This window comes from Sus scrofa, chromosome 15 (genome assembly GCF_000003025.6).
Source record: "Sus scrofa isolate TJ Tabasco breed Duroc chromosome 15, Sscrofa11.1, whole genome shotgun sequence".
Classification (NCBI taxonomy): domain Eukaryota; kingdom Metazoa; phylum Chordata; class Mammalia; order Artiodactyla; family Suidae; genus Sus; species Sus scrofa.
Genome location: NC_010457.5, coordinates 125671168 through 125690380, shown reverse-complemented (window position 1 = coordinate 125690380; position 19213 = coordinate 125671168). Strand labels below are relative to the sequence as shown.

At 44.8% G+C, this 19213-nt stretch overlaps 1 protein-coding gene across 1 annotated transcript in view; it reads left to right on the top strand.

Moving 5' to 3' along the window:
• The window catches only part of WDFY1 (WD repeat and FYVE domain containing 1), a 46046-nt gene extending 29807 nt beyond the window's left edge, over nucleotides 1-16239 (top strand). The window contains 7 exon segments of the mRNA NM_001243647.1: nucleotides 854-966; nucleotides 3307-3433; nucleotides 4679-4784; nucleotides 11653-11754; nucleotides 13576-13706; nucleotides 15122-15230; nucleotides 16036-16239. Coding sequence (NP_001230576.1) covers nucleotides 854-966; nucleotides 3307-3433; nucleotides 4679-4784; nucleotides 11653-11754; nucleotides 13576-13706; nucleotides 15122-15230; nucleotides 16036-16095 — 748 coding nt within the window. The 3' untranslated portion in view covers nucleotides 16096-16239.

The window sequence follows — 19213 nt, the reverse complement described above, 5'->3', positions numbered from 1 at the left end:
CTATTATTTTTATTATTTATTTATTTATTTTTTGTCTTTTTGCCATTTCTTGGGCCACTCCCGCAGCATATGGAGGTTCCCAGGCCAGGGGTCTAATCAGAGCTGTAGCTGCCGGCCTATGCCAGAGCCACAGCAACGCCGGATCCGAGCCGCGTCTGTGACCCATACCACAGCTCACGGCAGCACCGGATCCTTAACCCACTGAGCAAGGGCAGGGACCGAACCCGCAACCTCATGGTTCCTAGTCGGATTCGTTAACCACTGCGCCACAATAGGAACTCCTTTTTTTGCCTTTTTAGGGCCGCACCCACGGCGTAAGAAGGTTCCCAGGCTAAGGGGTCTAATCGGAGTTGTTGCTGCTGGCCTTCTCCAGAGCCACAGCAACGCCAGATCTGAGCTGAGTTTGCGACCTACACCACAGCTCACGGCAATGCCGGATCGTTAACCCACTGAGCAAGGGCAGGGACCGAACCCGCAACCTCATGGTTCCTAGTGGGATTCATTTCTGCTGTGCTATGACGGGAACTCCTTGAGTATTTTATTATAATTTCATTTTAATTACTTGTTTTCATGTCTGTCTTTATTAACTCTTTTTTATTGCTGGTTCCTAGGATATTGGTTGGAATAGTAAGTAACAGGGACTTGGTCAATTCTTGTTGAATGAATGAATATTAATTTTCCTGATAACTCTAGCTTAAAACATGTTTGTCTTCAATATTTACATGTATGATTTTCAGTTGGGTATTGCTTTTCTCATCGTTTAGGTTCGTGCTTATTCTCTTTAGAATGTGCATTTTCTGTTTCATCCCTTTGAGATGGATTGTGTTGAATATCCTTGACTGCTTCTTCACAGATATGATTTTGATACTCAGTATGCTTTTGTTGGTGACTATTCTGGACAGATCACCTTGCTGAAGCTCGAACAGAACACCTGTTCAGTTATTACAACCCTTAAAGGACATGAAGGTAGGCTGTGTAATCGCTGCTGTTTTTCACCTAATTTGGCCATCGAGATTTAATTCCCAGCTCTGTGGTTTCACAAATGATCTGTCTATAATCCGTCAGATTTCAGCTTGAACGGCCAGATAAGGGATTTAAGTCTCAAAGAGATCTCAAAGTGTGGAAACTAAGTGAAGGCAAACTGTTGGGCTGAGTTTCATTGTTGTCAGAATCCCTTCTAGATTGTGGGTAATACTTTCTGTTTTATTTACCTTCTTAAATTATCTTCAGAAGACCTGTTAAAATTTCTTATAAATGTTAAGACCTTTGGAAGAATGTTATTATTACTGTTTTAAATTTGCCACTTTCTAGGACACCGAACAAGACTTGGTAAGTCAGTACAAGTAGGAGAAATGTTGGGGCTGGTATCTTATGTGGGAAACTTCCCCTGGGAGGGGCCGAGGGAAAGGAACAACTGGGTAGAATTTTATTATTTCTGTAGTGTTGGTGAATTGGCAGGGCTTCGTAGAAAGGTTTTAAAACTCAGTTGGCTATATTGAGTAACAAATGAGAAGCTCTGAGGCCATCTGGTTCAGGTTGAGGAATTGGAGGTTTGTTGAAGGAATTAATAGTGGTCTTGTTGGAGTTCCCATCATAGCACAGCAGAAACGAATCCGACTAGGAACCATGAGGTTGTGGGTTTGATCCCTGGCTTTGCTCAGTGGGTTCAGGATCTGGCATTGCCGTGAGCTGTGGTGTAGGTCGTAGATTTGGATTGGATCCTGCACTGCTGTGGTTGTGACGTGGGCCCACAGCTGTAGCTCCAATTCACTCCCTACCCTGGGAACCTCCATATGCCACAGGTGCAACCCTAAAAAGACAAAAAAAAAAAGGTCTTATTTATGAAAATAGTGGGTTTTTTTGTTTGTTTTGCTTTTTAGGGCCACACCTATGGCCTGAGGAAATTCCCAGGCTAGGGGTCGAATCAGCGCTGCAGCTGCCAGTCTGCACCACAGCCACAGCAACACGGCATCCAAGCCGAGTCTCTGACCTACACCACAGCTCACGGCAATACCAGATCGCTGACCCACTGAGTGAGGCCAGAGATCGAATCTGCATCCTCGTGGATCCTAGTTGGGTTCGTTAACCACCGAGCCATGAAAAGGACTCCCCACAATAGTGTTTTTAAGTCTAACCAATTAAATGTCCTCTGTAACTGACCCATTTAGGTGAAACTGAGTCTTTCAGATCAAGGGACCTTGTAGAGGTAAAGGGAGACAGAAGGACAATATGTTAGAATAGATTTGGGCAGGAAAGCACAGGCCCTGCAGAAACCACCTCCTGTTTATGACTAATGGTCTCATGATCCCCAGGCTCTTAGGTAGTCCCCGAGTTGCTAAGGACAGAATGGGCACTGATAACTACTTAGCAGGACTCCTGTAGAAAGACCTTGCTTGTCTGCTGTTAGGCCTCTGGCTGAAGTGCGTGGGGCATATGATCAGACAGGGTCAGGGTTTCTGCAGAACTGATCCCTGAAGCCAGTTTTGCACAATACTTCTTTCTTCACTTTTGTTAAGCTTCTGTGAGAAACTAGTCTCTGTTGTTTGCTTTTGACTATGGCTTTATTTTCTGTATATCCACCAAAAATATTATTAGCTTGTGTGACTGGTTCAATTTTCTTTTTTCTTTCTTTTTTTTTTTTTTTAGGCAAGTAGCAATCAGTGGAACAATGAATAGATCTGTTGAAAGAGAAATCTGTAGAAAGATTTTCCCAAGGGTATCAAATTTGCTCGTTTAGCCAAAATAGAGTGTAAAAAATAGGGTTTGCATTTTTAACCTAAATTCTTGGCATAATTGTGTGTGGTACACCTACAGGTCTTTTTTTTTTTTTTTTTTTTTCCCTGAGACTTAATTTTCTTAAACATAGGCATTCTGGGATAAAACACTTACAAGGTCCCAGAGCCCTGGAATAATCTAGATTTTTATCTTGCATACGATAACCACAGAAAAATTTCACTGTCTTTTCTCATTAAATAGTAGTAGCTATTTTTTTTTTCTTCAAAAGCTTTTTCTCACCTCATAGATAGCTATTTAAAAACATTTAGGTACAGATGAAGAAGATCATTTTTAAGCATGTTTATGTTCAGAGTAGTTTGATGTACCACTGAAAATCCTAGTCTGGGAGCTGGGGGTCCTGGATGAGCCGTGTCTTCTCTGGGACTCGTGGTAACGGGTGGAGCCCCTCTTTGCACAACGAAGACAGGTTTCAACTTAAAGACTCACCTGGTCCTGGTTGCCTCTTCTCTTCTCAAAGGTGTGTGTGTACCCTGCTGGAGAGTGACGTCAAGCGCCCTCTCTCCCTCCTAGGTGGCATCGCCTGCCTCTGGTGGGAGCCCATTCAGCGGTTGCTCTTCTCGGGAGCCTCTGACAACAGCATCATCATGTGGGACATCGGAGGAAGGAAAGGCCGCACGCTCTTGCTCCAGGGACATCAGTGCGTGGCTGTTGGCGTGGGTGGGGAAAGAATCCGAGGCAGGGCGAGGTGGCGGGGAAGCCTTTCGTATCGTGAGGCTCCTTCCTCCAAGCCCCACCTTCTAAGCTGGCCGTGTGTGGGGGCTCGTGCAGTCTCCCTCTCACCGCTTCTCTGTTAGTCCTGCGTGAGTGTCAGGTGCGCTCTAGCAAAAATGGAGGCCAGGGTTTTCTTTCTGCTCAGACCAGAGAGCACTTCCCACCTTTTTTTTTTGTCTTTTTGCCTTTTCTAGGGCCGCTCCCTCGGCATGTGGAGGTTCCCAGGCTAGGAGTCTAATCCGAGCTGTAGCTGCCGGCCTACACCACAGCTACAGCAACGCGGGATCCGAGCCACGTCTGCGACCTACACCACAGCTCCCGGCAACGCCAGATCCTCAACCGACTGAGCGAGGCCAGGGATCGAACCTGCAACCTCATGGTTCCTAGTCGGATTCGTTAACCACTGAGCCATGTGGGAATTCCACTTCCCACCTTTTTCTCCCAGGGAGTCATGCCCCTGAAACATCTCCTTCAGGCAGACTTGGGTTAGAGAGCACAGGTGAGGACTTGAACCACAGAAGAAGCTATGATGTTTTGGTACTCAGGCTTTGGAAGGACAGGGAACCCTTTTCTCCTTGGTGGCGACTAGACTGTGCTGTCAGCTGTCAGCTGAATCGGGTGGAAAAGTAGCCAAGGAAAGCGTCTCCACACAGGCCTGCAGGGCGTCCAGGGGCGTCGCTGACACGCATGCAGGGCTTCTCCCCATCCGTGTGTGTGTGTGTGTGTGTGTGTGTGTGTGTGTGTGTGTGCGTGCGCGTGTGTGCACCTGCGCACGTGCACCAGTCATCTCCACAGTGTTTGATTACTTGCTCTTACGGATTTTGTTCCAGTCAGGGGGTTAGCCCTCCTGTAGGATTCACCTCCTGGTTCAGAAACAGTCTTGTGCCACCCGGGAAGGAAGGGTGATCGGTCTGGAAAAGCACAGTCATCATGTCATCTCTGACCCGCAGTTCTTAATGGCTGATTTGAAAGCAGTGGTATTTACTTCTTAGAAACTCTTTTTCCGTCTAGTGAGTTGTAGAATGCCAATTGAAGTTTATACTGGGGTCCCCGTTACTGTACCGAATAATCAGCGATGACATGCCAGTTGCTGATTGCAGGGAATCAGCACAAAGACAGTTTCTGTGTTGCCCTCATTGAGACACGTGACTGGTGTTTGTGCTCTTTGCAGTGACAGGGTGCAGTCGCTGTGTTACCTTCAGCTCACGAGGCAGCTGGTCTCCTGTTCCTCGGACGGCGGAATCGCGGTGTGGAACATGGACGTTAGCAGAGAGGAGGTGAGAGAGAGAGCGAGCAAGGCACACGGACCTGGAGAGACCCTCAGACGTGCCTCTCCGTTTTCCACCTGTTCCCTGGAGATGCCAGTGGCGGGGCAGGCAGTCCCGGGTCCTCACTGCTGTGCTTACTGGTTACTGTCTGAGGGTGTCCTGTGTGTCACGTTGCACTGCATTCTCTACTCTCTGGGGAATTTCCACAGTGACAGGCAGCACACACAGACTGCGTAGTGTGTCGGCTGATTTTCACAGAGAAGTACGTGGCGATGACACTGGAGACGGTCTCCAGTGCGTCCAAGGAGTGCCCTGCGTGGAGGCGCTCTGAGGGGGGCCCCAGGCACACCTATCCTGGGATCCCTGAGACGCACCAGGGAGGTAGCTGAGACAATATACTTCTTTTCTCTTTTATTTTCCACTGCATCCATGTCACATAGTCTTCTTTTCAGGATACCTGAGTTCTGAATTTCCCTGAGTCTCTTCCTTTTTTTTTTTTTTTTTTTTTTTTTGCTTTTTGTGGCATATGGAGGTTCCCAGGCTAGGTAGGAGTCCAGTCGGAGCTACAGCTGCCAGCCTACCCCACAGCCACAGCAACTTGGGGTCTGAGCCACGTCTGCGACCTACACCACATCTCACAGCAATGCCAGATCCTTAACCCACTGAGCAAGGCCAGGGATTGAACCTGCAACCTCATGGTTCCTAGTCAGATTTGTTTCCACTGTGCCATGATGGGAACTCCTCCTCCTTCTTCCATAAAGTGAAATCGTTGAATGAGATGACTTCTGAAGTCTCTTCCAGCTCTTCAGACACTCTGTCTAAACAGTCTCTCCTTTTTTCTATTTTAAATAGTGCTGCAGCAGACATTTCTGACCTTGTCATTTTGTGATTGTTTAGTTATTTCAGACAAATTTTTGGAAATAGACCCTGTGGGTCAAGGGTATATACATTCTCAAGGCTTTTTAGAGATGTCGTCAGACAATTTCCATTCTCGTCTCTGCCAGTGCAGGTGTTGTTATCTGTCTTTTCCAAGTAGTGTCTCCAACCTGTGATGTATACAGGGGAGTTGATTCCAGAGAAGGTTTTAGAGTATGTGGGGGTGTTAAAGACATATAGTTTAACTTCAGAAACATTTAACGAGCACCTGAAGGGTGGCGATAGAATCTGGAAACTTAAAATTATTTTATTTTTTTTGCTTTTTAGGGCCGCACCGGTGGCATATGGAAGTTCCCAGGCTAGGGGTCGAATCAGAGCTGCAGCTGCTGGCCTATACCACAGCCACAGCAACACCAGATCTGAGCCATGTCTTCGACCTACACCACAGCTCACGGCAACGCTGGATCCTTAACCCACTGAGTGAGTACAGGGATCAAACCCACAATCTCATGGTTCCTAGTCAGATTCGTTAACCACTGAGCCACGACGGGAACTCCCAAATGTGCCTTTCAAATGATACTACATTGCAGTACATACTGTGTTGTGTGACATCGCGTGATGTGTTCCACGTGCTGTCTTTTATATAATGCTTGGGCCAGCATGCTGCTCACCACTGCGTGGGATGCCAGGTGTGAATGCAGCATTCCCACCAATCGGTACAACTCCTGCATCCCCTGCAACCCCTGCTCTGTGTTGCATCGGATTACTTGTGGGTCTGATTCTCATTGAATAAAGTTGCATCTTTAGCATACCCTAGGGGATCTAATCAAAGGGTTCAGTCTATTAAAAAAAAAAAAAGTGACAATAACTCACTTCCAGACTTTATGGATTACCAAATGTTCTTGCCTGCAAGAAGCTTGTAATCTAATGAAGGAATTAGATTACCCTATAAATAATAAAGTTCAGTCCATAATCTGGAGAAGTACTGATGCTAGTTTTTTAGTGACTTTGTAAGATAGGTCACATAGAGCAAATCTTGATTGCATGTCTACTGGTTAATTTCTCTTTTTGAATTTTCTAAAAATCTTTTGGTAAGGCTTAGAGAAATTTGTTATTAAACATATGTAGCATTGGTTCAGTATTACAGAATATGTCACTTTCTTTGCAAAGATTTATTTGCACTGCATCTTGTATTTATCAACTGCTAGTTATATGCAACAGCAGCAGCTAGTGCACCGTCCTCTTTCCTGGACTTTTGGCCTGTTGCTCTCAGTCTTCTTCTGAAAGGTCAGGAAGCTTGGAGAGAGTTTGTGTTCCCTGGATTGTGAGGAAGGACACCACTGGGCCCGAAGCTACTAGTGGCTCTTGCAGAGGCTTCACCACTTGGATTTCAATCCACTGTTCTCATACTTTGTAAGTTCTTTTAGAAGAAGTAAAAAGTCCTCACCTTCGAGGTGATGTGAGAGTGGACTTTATTTGTATCTCTAGGGAAAGAAGAGACAGTCTGGTCATTCAGGGTGCTTCCTGTGGGGGCCACCCTTTTCCTTTTGGTGACTTAGGGACGATTACCCCAAATCCTGTGCACACCGGCTGGGTAACACGTTTTGCCCCTGCTAGCTTATCTGTCTCAGTGGTTGGCAGTATTGGTGGGAAAAAAAATTAGTGTCAAAAAGATGCTTCGTTTTTAGTTTTTAAAACCAGCTGAGTAAGTATTCATGCAAAAGTAGGAAGCCTCTGATCTGTCTGTAGATTCTGACTCTTGTGTTAGGGCTTTGTGAAGTTGTAGCTCTTCCCTAGGGACACGTGTAGAGGGTTGATCCTAGATTTTCCCGCCCCACAGTGCGTGCCTGGAATTTCTTTCTCAGTCACCTGGAAACACTGACCAGAGCATTTCCAGCCCACAGTGGCTGTTGGCCACCACACTGGCAAGTTTGGATCTTGCAGATCTGCCTCCCTGACAGATTGTAATCAGAGGGACTCCTTTTGGAAGTAGGCATAAAAAATAAACGAGCCAGTAACAATGATTAGGATGAATCCTTTGGAAGTGAGAACTTTATTCGAAGCTACTGGATCACAGAGTGGATACTGTTTTATACGTTAGTGTACCATTAGCAGCAGCAGTACATTTGGGGTTATTCTTGTTATATCGTCATTGTCCAGGTTGTGCAGATGGAACAAGATGTAGAAGAGAGAGTGAACTGGAGTACTTGACCAGTGTTCTCTTTTGCTCTTTTGTTCCCAGCATAAAAGAAAACTTTTTCTCCTTGGAGAATAAGCATTTAAAAGGATGGTTTTTAATAGCTTATGGAGCATAACACTTAATCCTATTAAAAGAAACAAAGGTGAGGCTCTTCCTTATGTTAAAATATGTTCCAGGAAAGTCTGTTTATTTCTGAGTTTGTGCTTTAGTTTGTTATCTCAGATTATTTTCAGCATATTTTTTTTTTCTTGTGCCCCTCTCCGTCCAGCTCAGCACAAGGAGTTTTTCCTAACCCTTAGACAGGGTTATGCTCCCTTAGACCGGAGCTCAGTCTCATTGGTTGTCATACTCCAGGCCCGTCGGGAGACCCTCCCATGTTGAAATGAATAGGACCATGGCCAGAGGCTTTATGGAGCGCAGTGGACAAGTGCAGGGATGTGAGCTGGACTCTTGTGTCTCCTGGGAGGTCCACCTGCTGACCCACCATGGACAGTGGCTTCAGGATCTGAGCCAGTTTCTTTGCCTGTAAAATTCAGAGAATGTTGCTCTGTGTCTCCTAGGGTGGTATTAAAAAATTAAGCAAAACAAGGCCTGTAAAACCCTTGGCACGCTGCTGGACTTATTTGGCACTTGCTGTATTCCAGGCACTATGCAAAGTACTTTGCAAATATTATTTAGTTCTCACATCTTTTTTTTTTTTTTTTTTCTAAATGGCCACACCCATAGCATTTGGAAGTTCCCGGGCCAGGGACTGAATCTGAGCCACAGCTGCAGCACCACCAGATCCTGTAACCCATTGTGCTGGGCTGGGGATAAAACCCACACCTCTGCGGTCACCCAGGCCGCTGCAGTCGGATTCCTAACCCACTGCACCACAGCAGGAACTGCACCCTCACAGTCTTGTTCGGTGTATACCATTTTGAAAAGGTTTCTGTGCTCTTTTGTTCCACCTGCCTGTCCCCCATGTGTGTGGTGTTGCAGGAGTTAGACTGGCGTGTGTCTCAAGCATAAGACTAAGCAGTGGTGCCTGCTCTCCTTCCCCCGCGAGTAAACGTCCCCACACTGTGGGCAGCCGTGTCACTGGGTCATCATTTCTCCTTCGGGGACCTTGTTCACAGGCAGGGTTCTCAAACCACCTTCTCTCTCCCTCACTCACAGAAGCAAAGGAGTAACTCTGCATCGAGGAGTACTCCTCCTCACGTGGGCACACGTCTCTCTAGCCTTTCTGTCGTCCCTTCCCATTTCCAGTGTGGCCCCAGTTACTTAAAGAAAGCGCTCCTCTGTCTCAGGCCACTCCATCCTCTTGGCGAGCACCTTAACCCACCCTCAAAAGAAAGGCCATTGTGGGGGCTGTCTATATGGACATATTTCTAATACCATATATATAAGAAGAAATAGGAAAGCCAGAGGTTTTGATGCAATAGGAACCAAAAAAAAAAAAAAAAAAAGGGACACTCATTCTTTAAACCACCAGAAGTCCCCTTTGGAATCTCTGTAAAGCTGTCCGCCTTCATTGCATATTTTATAAGGGTCATTGTCATTGGGTTTCCATGATTCTCCCATCACTGTTTCCTCTTATCAGATAAATTTTTCTCAGGTGTTAGCTTTCAAGATCAAAACAAGATTATTTCTAACTTTATAATCTTTGGTTTAATTTGATGGAAATAAGTATTTTCTATTTTTATTGCGTGCATATGATGAAAAGTAATTGAGGTTAGATAGGCGTTTAACAGATTCATCTTGTAATGCAGTACAATTTGTAATGTTTTTCTTAGAGAAATGTTTTTTCAAGTTCCCGTCGTGGCGCAGTGGTTAATGAATCCGACTAGGAACCATGAGGTTGCGGGTTCGGTCCCTGCCCTTGCTCAGTGGGTTAACGATCCGTCGTTGCCGTGAGCTGTGGTGTAGGTTGCAGACGCGGCTCGGATCCCGCGTTGCTGTGGCTCTGGCGTAGGCGGGCAGCTACAGCTCCGATTCGACCCCTAGCCTGGGAACCTCCATATGCCGCGGGAGCAGCCCAAGAAATAGCAAAAAGACAAAAAACAAACAAACAAACAAAAGAAATGTTTTTCAAGTTCTCAATAAAATAATTTTGAGTCCTAATTGCCCTGTTTCAACAAAAATTCATTGAGAACCTACCCTGTGACAGGCTGAACATGTTTAAAGATGAAAAGGTCAATGAATAACTCATAGGGTAGTTAAGGGGGTTGGGAGGAAGTGATGTGTATCAAGAAGTAACATGCAGAGGGACTTCCTGTCATGGTGCATTGGAAACGAATCCGACTAGGAACCACAAGGTTGTGGGTTCGAGTCCTGGCCTCGCTCAGTGGGTTAAGGGTCCGGCGTTGCCGTGAGCTGTGGTGTAGGTCGAAGATGCACCTTGAATCTGGTGTTGCTGTGGCTGTGGTGTAGGCCAGCAGCTCTGATTAGACCCCTAGCCTGGGTACCTCCATATGCCACGGGTGTGGCCCTAAAAGGACAAAAGACAAAATAAATAAATAAATAAAAAGAATTAATGTGTGGAAAGAACACTGCTAGCATAGGGTGCTCCAGGCTGCTCTGCGAGCGCAGGGAGGGAGGGAGGGACCCACTCCCAATAGCTGGAAACGTGGTGGGTGGCAAGTCTATCTGACAGGATGCCCACCCAGAACAACTCCTGTTGGTCACCTCGTGACCCTACAGGCCTTTCCAAGTGCTCATCGTTCACCGGATTCTGCAAGAAAGGGTTTTTTACTCAACTGATATACGTATCAAACAAGTTTGGCATTAAAAAAAGAAAGATTCAGAAACAACAGAGCTGGGCAAATACTAGTTAGGTTACCTGAGCCTTGCTTGCCTCTACAGAGTCATCTTTGTACGCATCCAATGGTGGGTTTTTGTTTATTTTTAAAACGGTTTTTAGCTGATGTTCATGAAGAGCAGTGAGTACCTAGAGCTGTGCCACTAAAGAAAGGAAATTCTATCTAAGAAGATGCATTTCTGTACAGAGCTGTGTCATAAGCATCCTTTGGGCTCTCTGCTGGAAAAGTAGAATCAAGTCTCGAATAATCCCTTTTTAAGTATATCCTCTAGTATTATAGACGTAGGACAGTACTGTTTCATACCTCTGAGAATGTGACATATCTTGTACCTGCTTTATGATATGTAGCAGTGACTGTGCTTTATCAGAGCCATTTTTAATGACGTTATTCTAGAATGTTTTCTTGCCAGATGGTGGTTGAGAAGCTAATAAAAAAAAAAAAAAAATGGTGCCAGGCGAAAAAAGAGAGAGAGAAAGAAGTAAAGACAACTCATAAGCATTCATAATGCAGAGCTCCTGTTGTCGCTCAGTGGGTTAAGAACCTGACTCGTATCCATGAGGATTTGAGTTCAATCCCTGGCCTCGCTCAGTAAGTTAAGGATCCAGCATTGCCACCAGCTGTGGTGCAAGTTGCACATGTGGCTTGGATCTGATGTTGCTGTGGCTGCGGCGTATGCCAGGAGCTGCAGCTCCGATTGAACCCCTAGCCCGGAAACTTCCATATGCTGCAGGTAGAACCCTAAAGAAAAGAAAAAAAAAAGAGAGTTCATAATGCAAATCAGATTACTCCCTCCTGAGCAATCCTGTAAACATTGCTTAAATGGTAAAGATTACTCAAAACACAAACATAATATTGGATATGACAACAGCTCTAATATATTGACGAATTAAAAAAAAAAAAAGGATAACCCCAAGAAGGTCTAGAATTGTTGTATTAATACCTGAAAACTCACTGTAAACAGGCAGATGCTCTGATGTTGGGTTTGAATTTTTCCCTCCAGGCTCCTCAGTGGTTAGAAAGTGATTCTTGTCAGAAGTGTGAGCAGCCCTTTTTCTGGAATATAAAGCAGATGTGGGACACGAAGACACTGGGGTTGAGACAGGTGAGTGGCCAACTTTGCATCATCCTTTCTTAATCATGTATCTTGTTATTTGTGTGATAAATCTGTTCTTTTGTTTGGAATCACACTTTTCTCTGTAAATACTGTTAATTCCTACATCTGTGGTATCGCCATCACTGTGTGACTGATAATGAGTAAGACCTTTTCCTGTGGTCACAGTGGTGAGGCTGTCACCAAGCTGTGCCATCGCTTGACCTGCACTGGAAAAGCAGAGATGCACAGAGTCCCCTGAGAGCCTGTTTGTAAATAGATGACAGAGCTTTGTGTCCAGAGCTGTCACTTGTTCAAAGTCAGTGTTTATCCTAGCCCAGCACAAAATTAGAATGAACTCGGGGGCGGGGGGGGTGTCTAAGCCTTATGCTTTCCCAAACAGATAAAAAGTAACAGGTTAGCCCTTCCTGCAATACTCTGACACAGAAGAAATTTAGATTGTTCCTAAATTATTCTATGTATGTGTACCTGGAGCATTTCTATTAAGCATGTTTCAAGTATGAACTGTTTTTTATTTTTTTTAATTAATTAAAGATGCATGCCCCAAATAGTCAAAGCTTTGAAAGACGCACTGATCACTAGGTATTCATATAATACTAAAGTTCTGCAAAAAAAACATATTTCTGCAACAGCCATGGAGGTAGCCACTCACTCAGATTGAATATGAATTTGTGCAGGTAAGTAGAAAATAATGCTGATTTTATTCCTTGTACTTCCCTGAGGGATTGGCCAAAAGTTGTGTGTGTGTCAATAAACTTTCTTTGATTTTACTTACAAAGCTGTTCTACAGCAGGTCAGATATGAGACTGGCAGGCCATGAAGGAATTATTTTAGCATTCATAACTTTCTAATGCTTGGAAATAGCACCTAAATTCTATCCTTAGCCTAGTTCTCTCAATGCATGTGTGTTGGTAACTGATGGGTGAAGCCATCCCTACTTCTGAAGGAAACGTGAACAATGAATTTTAATCTTAGGGGTTAACAACTAATAGAAGTAAGGAGGTCACAAAGCTTACAGTGGTTAACAGAAAAAGTGTATGTCACAGGTAGTAATAAAAACTGGACTATTTTGGAATGTTTTTGAAGCTTATTTGCAGAATCACGATTTGAAAGAATAAAATAGCAAAACATAATTATGGATATTTATTTCTTAATGAGGGCAGATTACATGTAAAACTTTATTTCAGAACTTTTCTTGGAGTTCCCATCGTGGCTTAGTGGTTAATGAACCCGACTAGGAACCATGAGGTTGTGGGTTCGATCCCTTGCCTTGCTCAGTGGGTTAAGGATCTGGTGTTGCCTTGAGCTGTGGTGTACGTTGCAGACTCGGCTTGGATCCTGCGTTGCTCTGGCTCTGGCGTAGACCAGTAACTATAGGTCCGATTGGACCCCTAGCCTGGGAACCTCCATATGCCGTGGGTGTGCCCCTAGAAAAAGACAAGACAAAAAACAAAACAAAACCAAACCCAAAAACCTTTTCTCTCTTACAGGAATAAATTTTTCCTTCCTGTAGTCTCTAGCCATTGGAGACTCCTAAATTAGCTCGAGCCTGGTTTTAGTATTGTCTGTTGTCATCTGGATAGATTATATGAATAAATCAAAAGCAGTATTTGGCCACCAACAAGGCGGGGACATTTGGAAATCCCTGACAGGTGTTGAAATCGTCTGCCTTATGTGTGTTAATTGACACATTAACTTGGGGGTGATTATAATTCAAGGCGCATGTCCCAACCCCACTCCCCTACTCTGAAGCGAGACCACGTGGATTGAAGCAGAAGGTAAGCTCTCCCTTTCCCTCGCCGCTCCCCCCAGCATCACTGCAGGAAGTGCGGGCAGGCTGTCTGTGGGAAGTGCAGCAGCAAGCGCTCCAGCTACCCTGTCATGGGCTTCGAGTTCCAGGTCCGCGTGTGTGATTCTTGCTACGACTCCATCAAGGACGAGGAGTGAGTCTTTGCTTACCTTTGTCTTCCGCAGTGGGAGAACCTGCGAAGTGGCATAGGGTACACAGAAGGCCTTTAAACGATTAGGGGGTTGGGGCACCACCCTCCTCTCAGTTGAAAATCTGGGTTTAATTTAGAGAGTTGGCCCTTCCCTTTCGCGGTTGCTCCACATCCGAGGATTCAACCAACTGCGGATCATGTAGCATCTTGGTATTTACTGTCAGAAAAAAATCTGGAGTAAGAGGGCCCATGTAGTTAGAGGGTCAGCAGTATCTCTCCCCACTCTTCTCAGTTTTGTGAACAGTTTCTAAAGAGAGAATTCTGCCCTGAGTTTAAGACTCAAGTCTCACCCAAACACTGTGAGGACTGATGCTGCTAAGACCAGGCCGGCAGTTGAGTGACGTTCCGAGCCCACGCCGCTCAGGATGCTGTGAGGGTCAAGGCCTCATGCACAAGGATGCCACACCTGCACTGGCCTTCCCAAAAGCATCCTGGCTGCGACCTTTACCCACACATGCATGGAAATTATTTGTGGGGAAATTCTAGAGACCTGTGTTCTCTCTTCCACAAACGCCTGAAATCTGTTCTTAAATGACCGCGTGTAAGACAAATCTGTCTCTCCCCCTTTCTGCCTGACTCAGGCAGGTCCATTAGGGCAGAACCGGCGTTATCTTTCGTTTCTTTTTGAATCATCTTCGAAAGCAGTAGACTGGCACACCCTGCCGAGGCCCAAGTGAGAAAGCGAGTGCGGCACCATTGGTGTTGGTCTGCGAGCTGGTGCTGGGGCCTGGGATGCAGGCTTCAGAGCAGGGGCAGCACCAGCGCCACCCGGGGGATGTGGCTTCTGACACCAGGGGTTCCTGGGGGAGCCTGTAGCCTGTGATCTCATGCAGTGTAGTTCCTCTTCTCTGTTAAAGGGTCATGTTCTTAGGTCTAGAAGTATATCAGCCTTTCCACTAAAAAAAAAAAAAAATCAGTTGCTAGAGTTTTATAAAGTCTTTTATAAAACAGTCTTGCAACTTACACTTTCTTTTTTAAAAAAATGTTTTAAATTGAAGTAGTTGATTTACAATATCAAGTTTCAGGTTTATGGCCTAGTGATTTATCACCAGTTATATAATATGTATATTCTTTTTTCAGAATCCTTTCCCTTATTATACAATATCGAGTATAGTTCCCTGAGCTATATAGTAAGTCCTTATTGGTTATCTCTTTTATGTATAGTAGTATGTATAGCAACTTATGCTCTCTGTCATCCTTTAATTATACTTAGATTTCAAAACTGCAGTCACTTTTTTAGGAGCAAATTTTGACACTATTACCATAAGTATTTCCTTTATATTCCTCAAAAAAACCCCTCATCCCTTAGCTCTGGAAACGGTCATGTGACTTTAAATGGTCTATTTTCTCTCTGTTAGTCGGACTTCTCTAGCAACCTTTCATGAAGGAAAACATAACATCTCCCACATGTCCATGGACGTCGCTAGGGGCCTGATGGTGACCTGCGGGACCGACCGCGTGGTGAAGGTAACCCGCTCGTTGTCCCAGTTAGCTCCTTGCTGTAGGATGCTCCACTGTCGTGCTGTGAATGTGTGTGAGGCATTGCTGGTCCAGTCTCGCTTTCCAGTTGGCAGGCTCACCTTCCCTTTTCATAAGCAGCTAGCCAATAGCCAGCTGGAAACCCCGCGTGGTGGTGAGTTTCTGCGCCCTCAGCGGTGGCTCATTCCCATGGCGTCTCCCTCTGTGGCATTGGTGAGGGCCTGGCACCCCTCCATCACTCTCCACGCTGTGCCAGCCCCAGGGTTCTCCCTCCCACTGCCCGGCCTCAGCTGACCCCTTTCTCTGGTCACTCCATCCCTTGCTAATGCTTCTTTCCTCCTGGGCAGAAGGCTTCCCACTTGAAAGAAATAACTAAGCGTTTTTCCATTAAATCCCTGAGTCACTAACACAGAAACTAAAAGTGGGTGTTTTATACTTCGTACCACTCTGAGTTGTGAAACTAAGGCAGTTTATTTCACGATAAAAAAAAAAAAATGAGTTTTTTTCCCTGTGGGCTCTTTATTAAAAACAAAATTAAATTTATAGTAAAACATTTACGATGATTTAATTTGCAAGGGTCAAGAGAAGTACTGCTTATAAGCTTTTTTCATGTTTTAGCCAACTGTGTTGCTTAGGCACTCTCTACTTTGAGAAGGTTTTGTAGTAAAAGGAGAATGAGTTATTTTGACCCCTTTGCAAGTGTCACAGCTCGCGAAGTCTGTCTCCGTGCCCATGCCTCCTGTCGGACCCCGTGACCAGTGCTGCCGCTCCAGGCCTCCTCCCTCTCTTGCAGATTTGGGACATGACGCCCGTGGTGGGCTGCAGCCTGGCGACCGGCTTCTCTCCACATTGATCCGGGAGCCTGACGGGGTCTGCGCCTTCCCAGCAGCCGCCTTCACCACATGCGATGCTTCCCCGTAGCTCCGCAGTCGCTGTCATGTGAATGGACAGCGGCCACTAAAAAAAAACAAAGCAACATTTTTATAAAGAAAAAAAAGTCAAGGTGTGTTTTTGGGCGTTTGTGGAGCTACCCGTGGGGACTGACGTCGTGGGTCCCCAAGGAGTGGAGTGAGTCCAGCGAGACATCCTCACGATTGGTGAGCTGACGCGTTACCGAGACGGTAATTTAGCACGTGAGACTTTCGGAGGAAAGATACTGAACAAAAGAGTTAATGCCTAGGCCTTTCTTCAAGCAGTTGCAAGTACAAACACACTTTCCCACAGACTTGCTGGGCCCACAGCCCCCCACTCCGTGCTTCTCTGCTGTCAGAGCAGCAGTGGGGGGCAGACCGGTTCTCTCTCTCGGGGGTGCAGTGGGACCCAGGACCAGAGATCCTGCCCGCCTGCTGGCAGTCTGTGAATATTCTGTGCCCATAGTCATCGACAAGCTCCTCTCCAGGTAGTGCCGTCACTTGCCACACTTAGCCTGTGGCTCACTTCCGTCGTTTGTCGTCCCAGCCAGCGTGCCAGGGGGCGAACCTTCACGGTTGTTACTAAGTGAACTGTGCAGTTTCTGCGCTAATGACCAAGGCAGTCCACGCGCTTCCTTCTCCCCCACATGTGCTCTATGGTGCTGTTATCACAGGGCTCAGCCAGCCGCCTGACTTTCTCTCATTGCAGTTGGTGATGACTAATGGAAAACCCAGCCACCAGCACGATTGTGATGGGAAATGATGAGGCTGTTCCATGGAACAGCCCAGCCCTCCTGAAAGACACACGGTCTATTTGCAGTTCCAAGATGAGCCCCCGTGACATTGTGGCAATTTAATAGACAGCTCAGTTCTTTACTCCAAAGCGTTTTAAACTAGTCTGACTTTTAGTTGTAACTTACTACTGTTTCGTAGAAGGAAATCGGTAACCCAGAGGAGTCATTGTTTACTGGGTCCTGCACAGTAATTCCTAACTTGTAAATGTCTTTCATGACAATTAGCAAAATCTGTTGCATCAAAATGGCATTTTAAAAGTTCTTGGCCACTTAGTACTAGAATGCGGAGCAGGTAGGCAATGGGGAGCCTGTCTTTTAATATTCTGATGTTTGCTTGTTCGTTTTTAACACCAGTACATGTATCTGTTTCTTGGGGGCTGTGGAAGTGAGTGGAGAGAGTTCTACTTTTTTTAAGGACAGATTTGAAAATAGATATCAACCGTATTTTTGTTAGTCTTACTAGTGGTTATTGAAAAAACTGCTTCACTTTGAGGGGGAGTCACATCAAGCCAGCATCATTCTGTGTGATATAACTAAAGAGACTAAATGGTTTGTAATAATAGCTGTTAATTACAATGTTTTGAATAGCAGTTTAAGACAGGCCGTTAAACTAAGATGTCTTAATGGCCGAGTGGCACAAATAAGGAAAGGAAGTCAGGCACATCATGCTCGAGAGTCACCTGCAGCAGCAGTTGACTTGCCTCCGGAAGTGAGACTGAGGGGTTTTGTTGCTCCTTATAGTCTGTGTTCTGTAACCTGAAGATGACGTCTTCTTTCAAACTCTTCCTGTACCCTTTGCAGGATGCGTGTTACTGACACAGTGCAGAGGAAAAACTGAGTGATGGTAGCTTGAACGGCAGTGTTGAATGTTAGCTTTGGTTTAGTTAATGGATCAGCTCATACAAAGGTGCTATCCTGGGATTGTATGAAGTCCTGAAAGGAAAATAGGATATGATCTATTCCTTGCCAGGTTGAAGACTGCTGAACCGTGGTTCTGCTCTCCTCTAACTTCTGTAAAATGTGATTTTATGGTGTCTGTGGTTGACTGAGCAAAGTGTGGCAGCTGTCGAGACTCTGCTGTAGCTTTCCGTCTTTTTTAAAAAAATTCTTAATGAAAAACCCAGTGTTTCATAGAGAACATAAGACTGACACAGCGCCTCCTGAGGGGTTAAGCTACTATAAGTCAAGGAAGAAAGGTGTATATTTAAAGAATTAGAGTGGGGTGTCCAGAAAAGGACAGGAGAATGTTTCAATATATTTTCTCTCCCCCAGGGCCTGTTACCATTTTTTTTTTTTTTTTTTTTTTTTTAAACACACGTGGCAGGCTTGTCTGTCTCTAGCACACACCGGGTAGCAAATGGGGTAATATTTTTTATAGAGAGGGGGCAAAAATTATTTTCACAGTTTTACCAACTAGGCATGTAAAGTACAGCCAGACTTCCAGTTAATTGCCTTATTTTCCCTGCATTACAGGTCACTTAAAACAGTTTTTCAAGGAAAGGTTTACCAGTTTTTCCATTCCTGAATACTCAATGCTAGGTTGCGGTTGGGGATCACGAAGCACAGAATGTCAGAGAAGATCCTTCTGTTTAAATCTAGTGTATATGTGATCAGGACTTGCCAATTCTTCATTTTAAACATGTTTCGAAATTGCTCTTTATTAGTGCAAGTGATAGGACTACCCTTATAGTATTAGATTAAAACAGATCATTCATTATATTATAAATCTCTGTTTTGCTATGTCCTAGTTCTGTCGTACTACCTAGAGATGTAAACAAAACATATTGCTCTAGAAAGTGGTGTCTCTTTGTTCTCCCCCTGAAGAATACAGTTTGTTAATACCTACGTTTTTAGACTGTTGAAACTGGCCCAAGTATGGAAGAAATACCATATTGGCTCAGACCCAAGGAGATGTTTTCTAGAATCAACTTTCATTAATTTACTTCCAACTTCTGTTCCTGGATCTGGTGTCTCCTAAAACGTAAGAAACCAGACACTACTAATGACAAATCATCTGCTCATTATAAATGTGAGGTTTAACAAATAAGTAATACATGCTATATTTTATTCATGTCTATTGCTTAATTGTTAATTGTGAGCGGATTATTGAATGCCTACTCTATTTTCTGCAGTTTACTGTACAGTAACTCTTTGAGTAAGTTGAAGTTTAATTGTGCAACAAATTTATATTAGAATACAATTTAAAGTGTTTTTCCTCTATAGACTTTTTTGACCAGAGAAGCAAAGGGCAGTGTTGATTAGTACA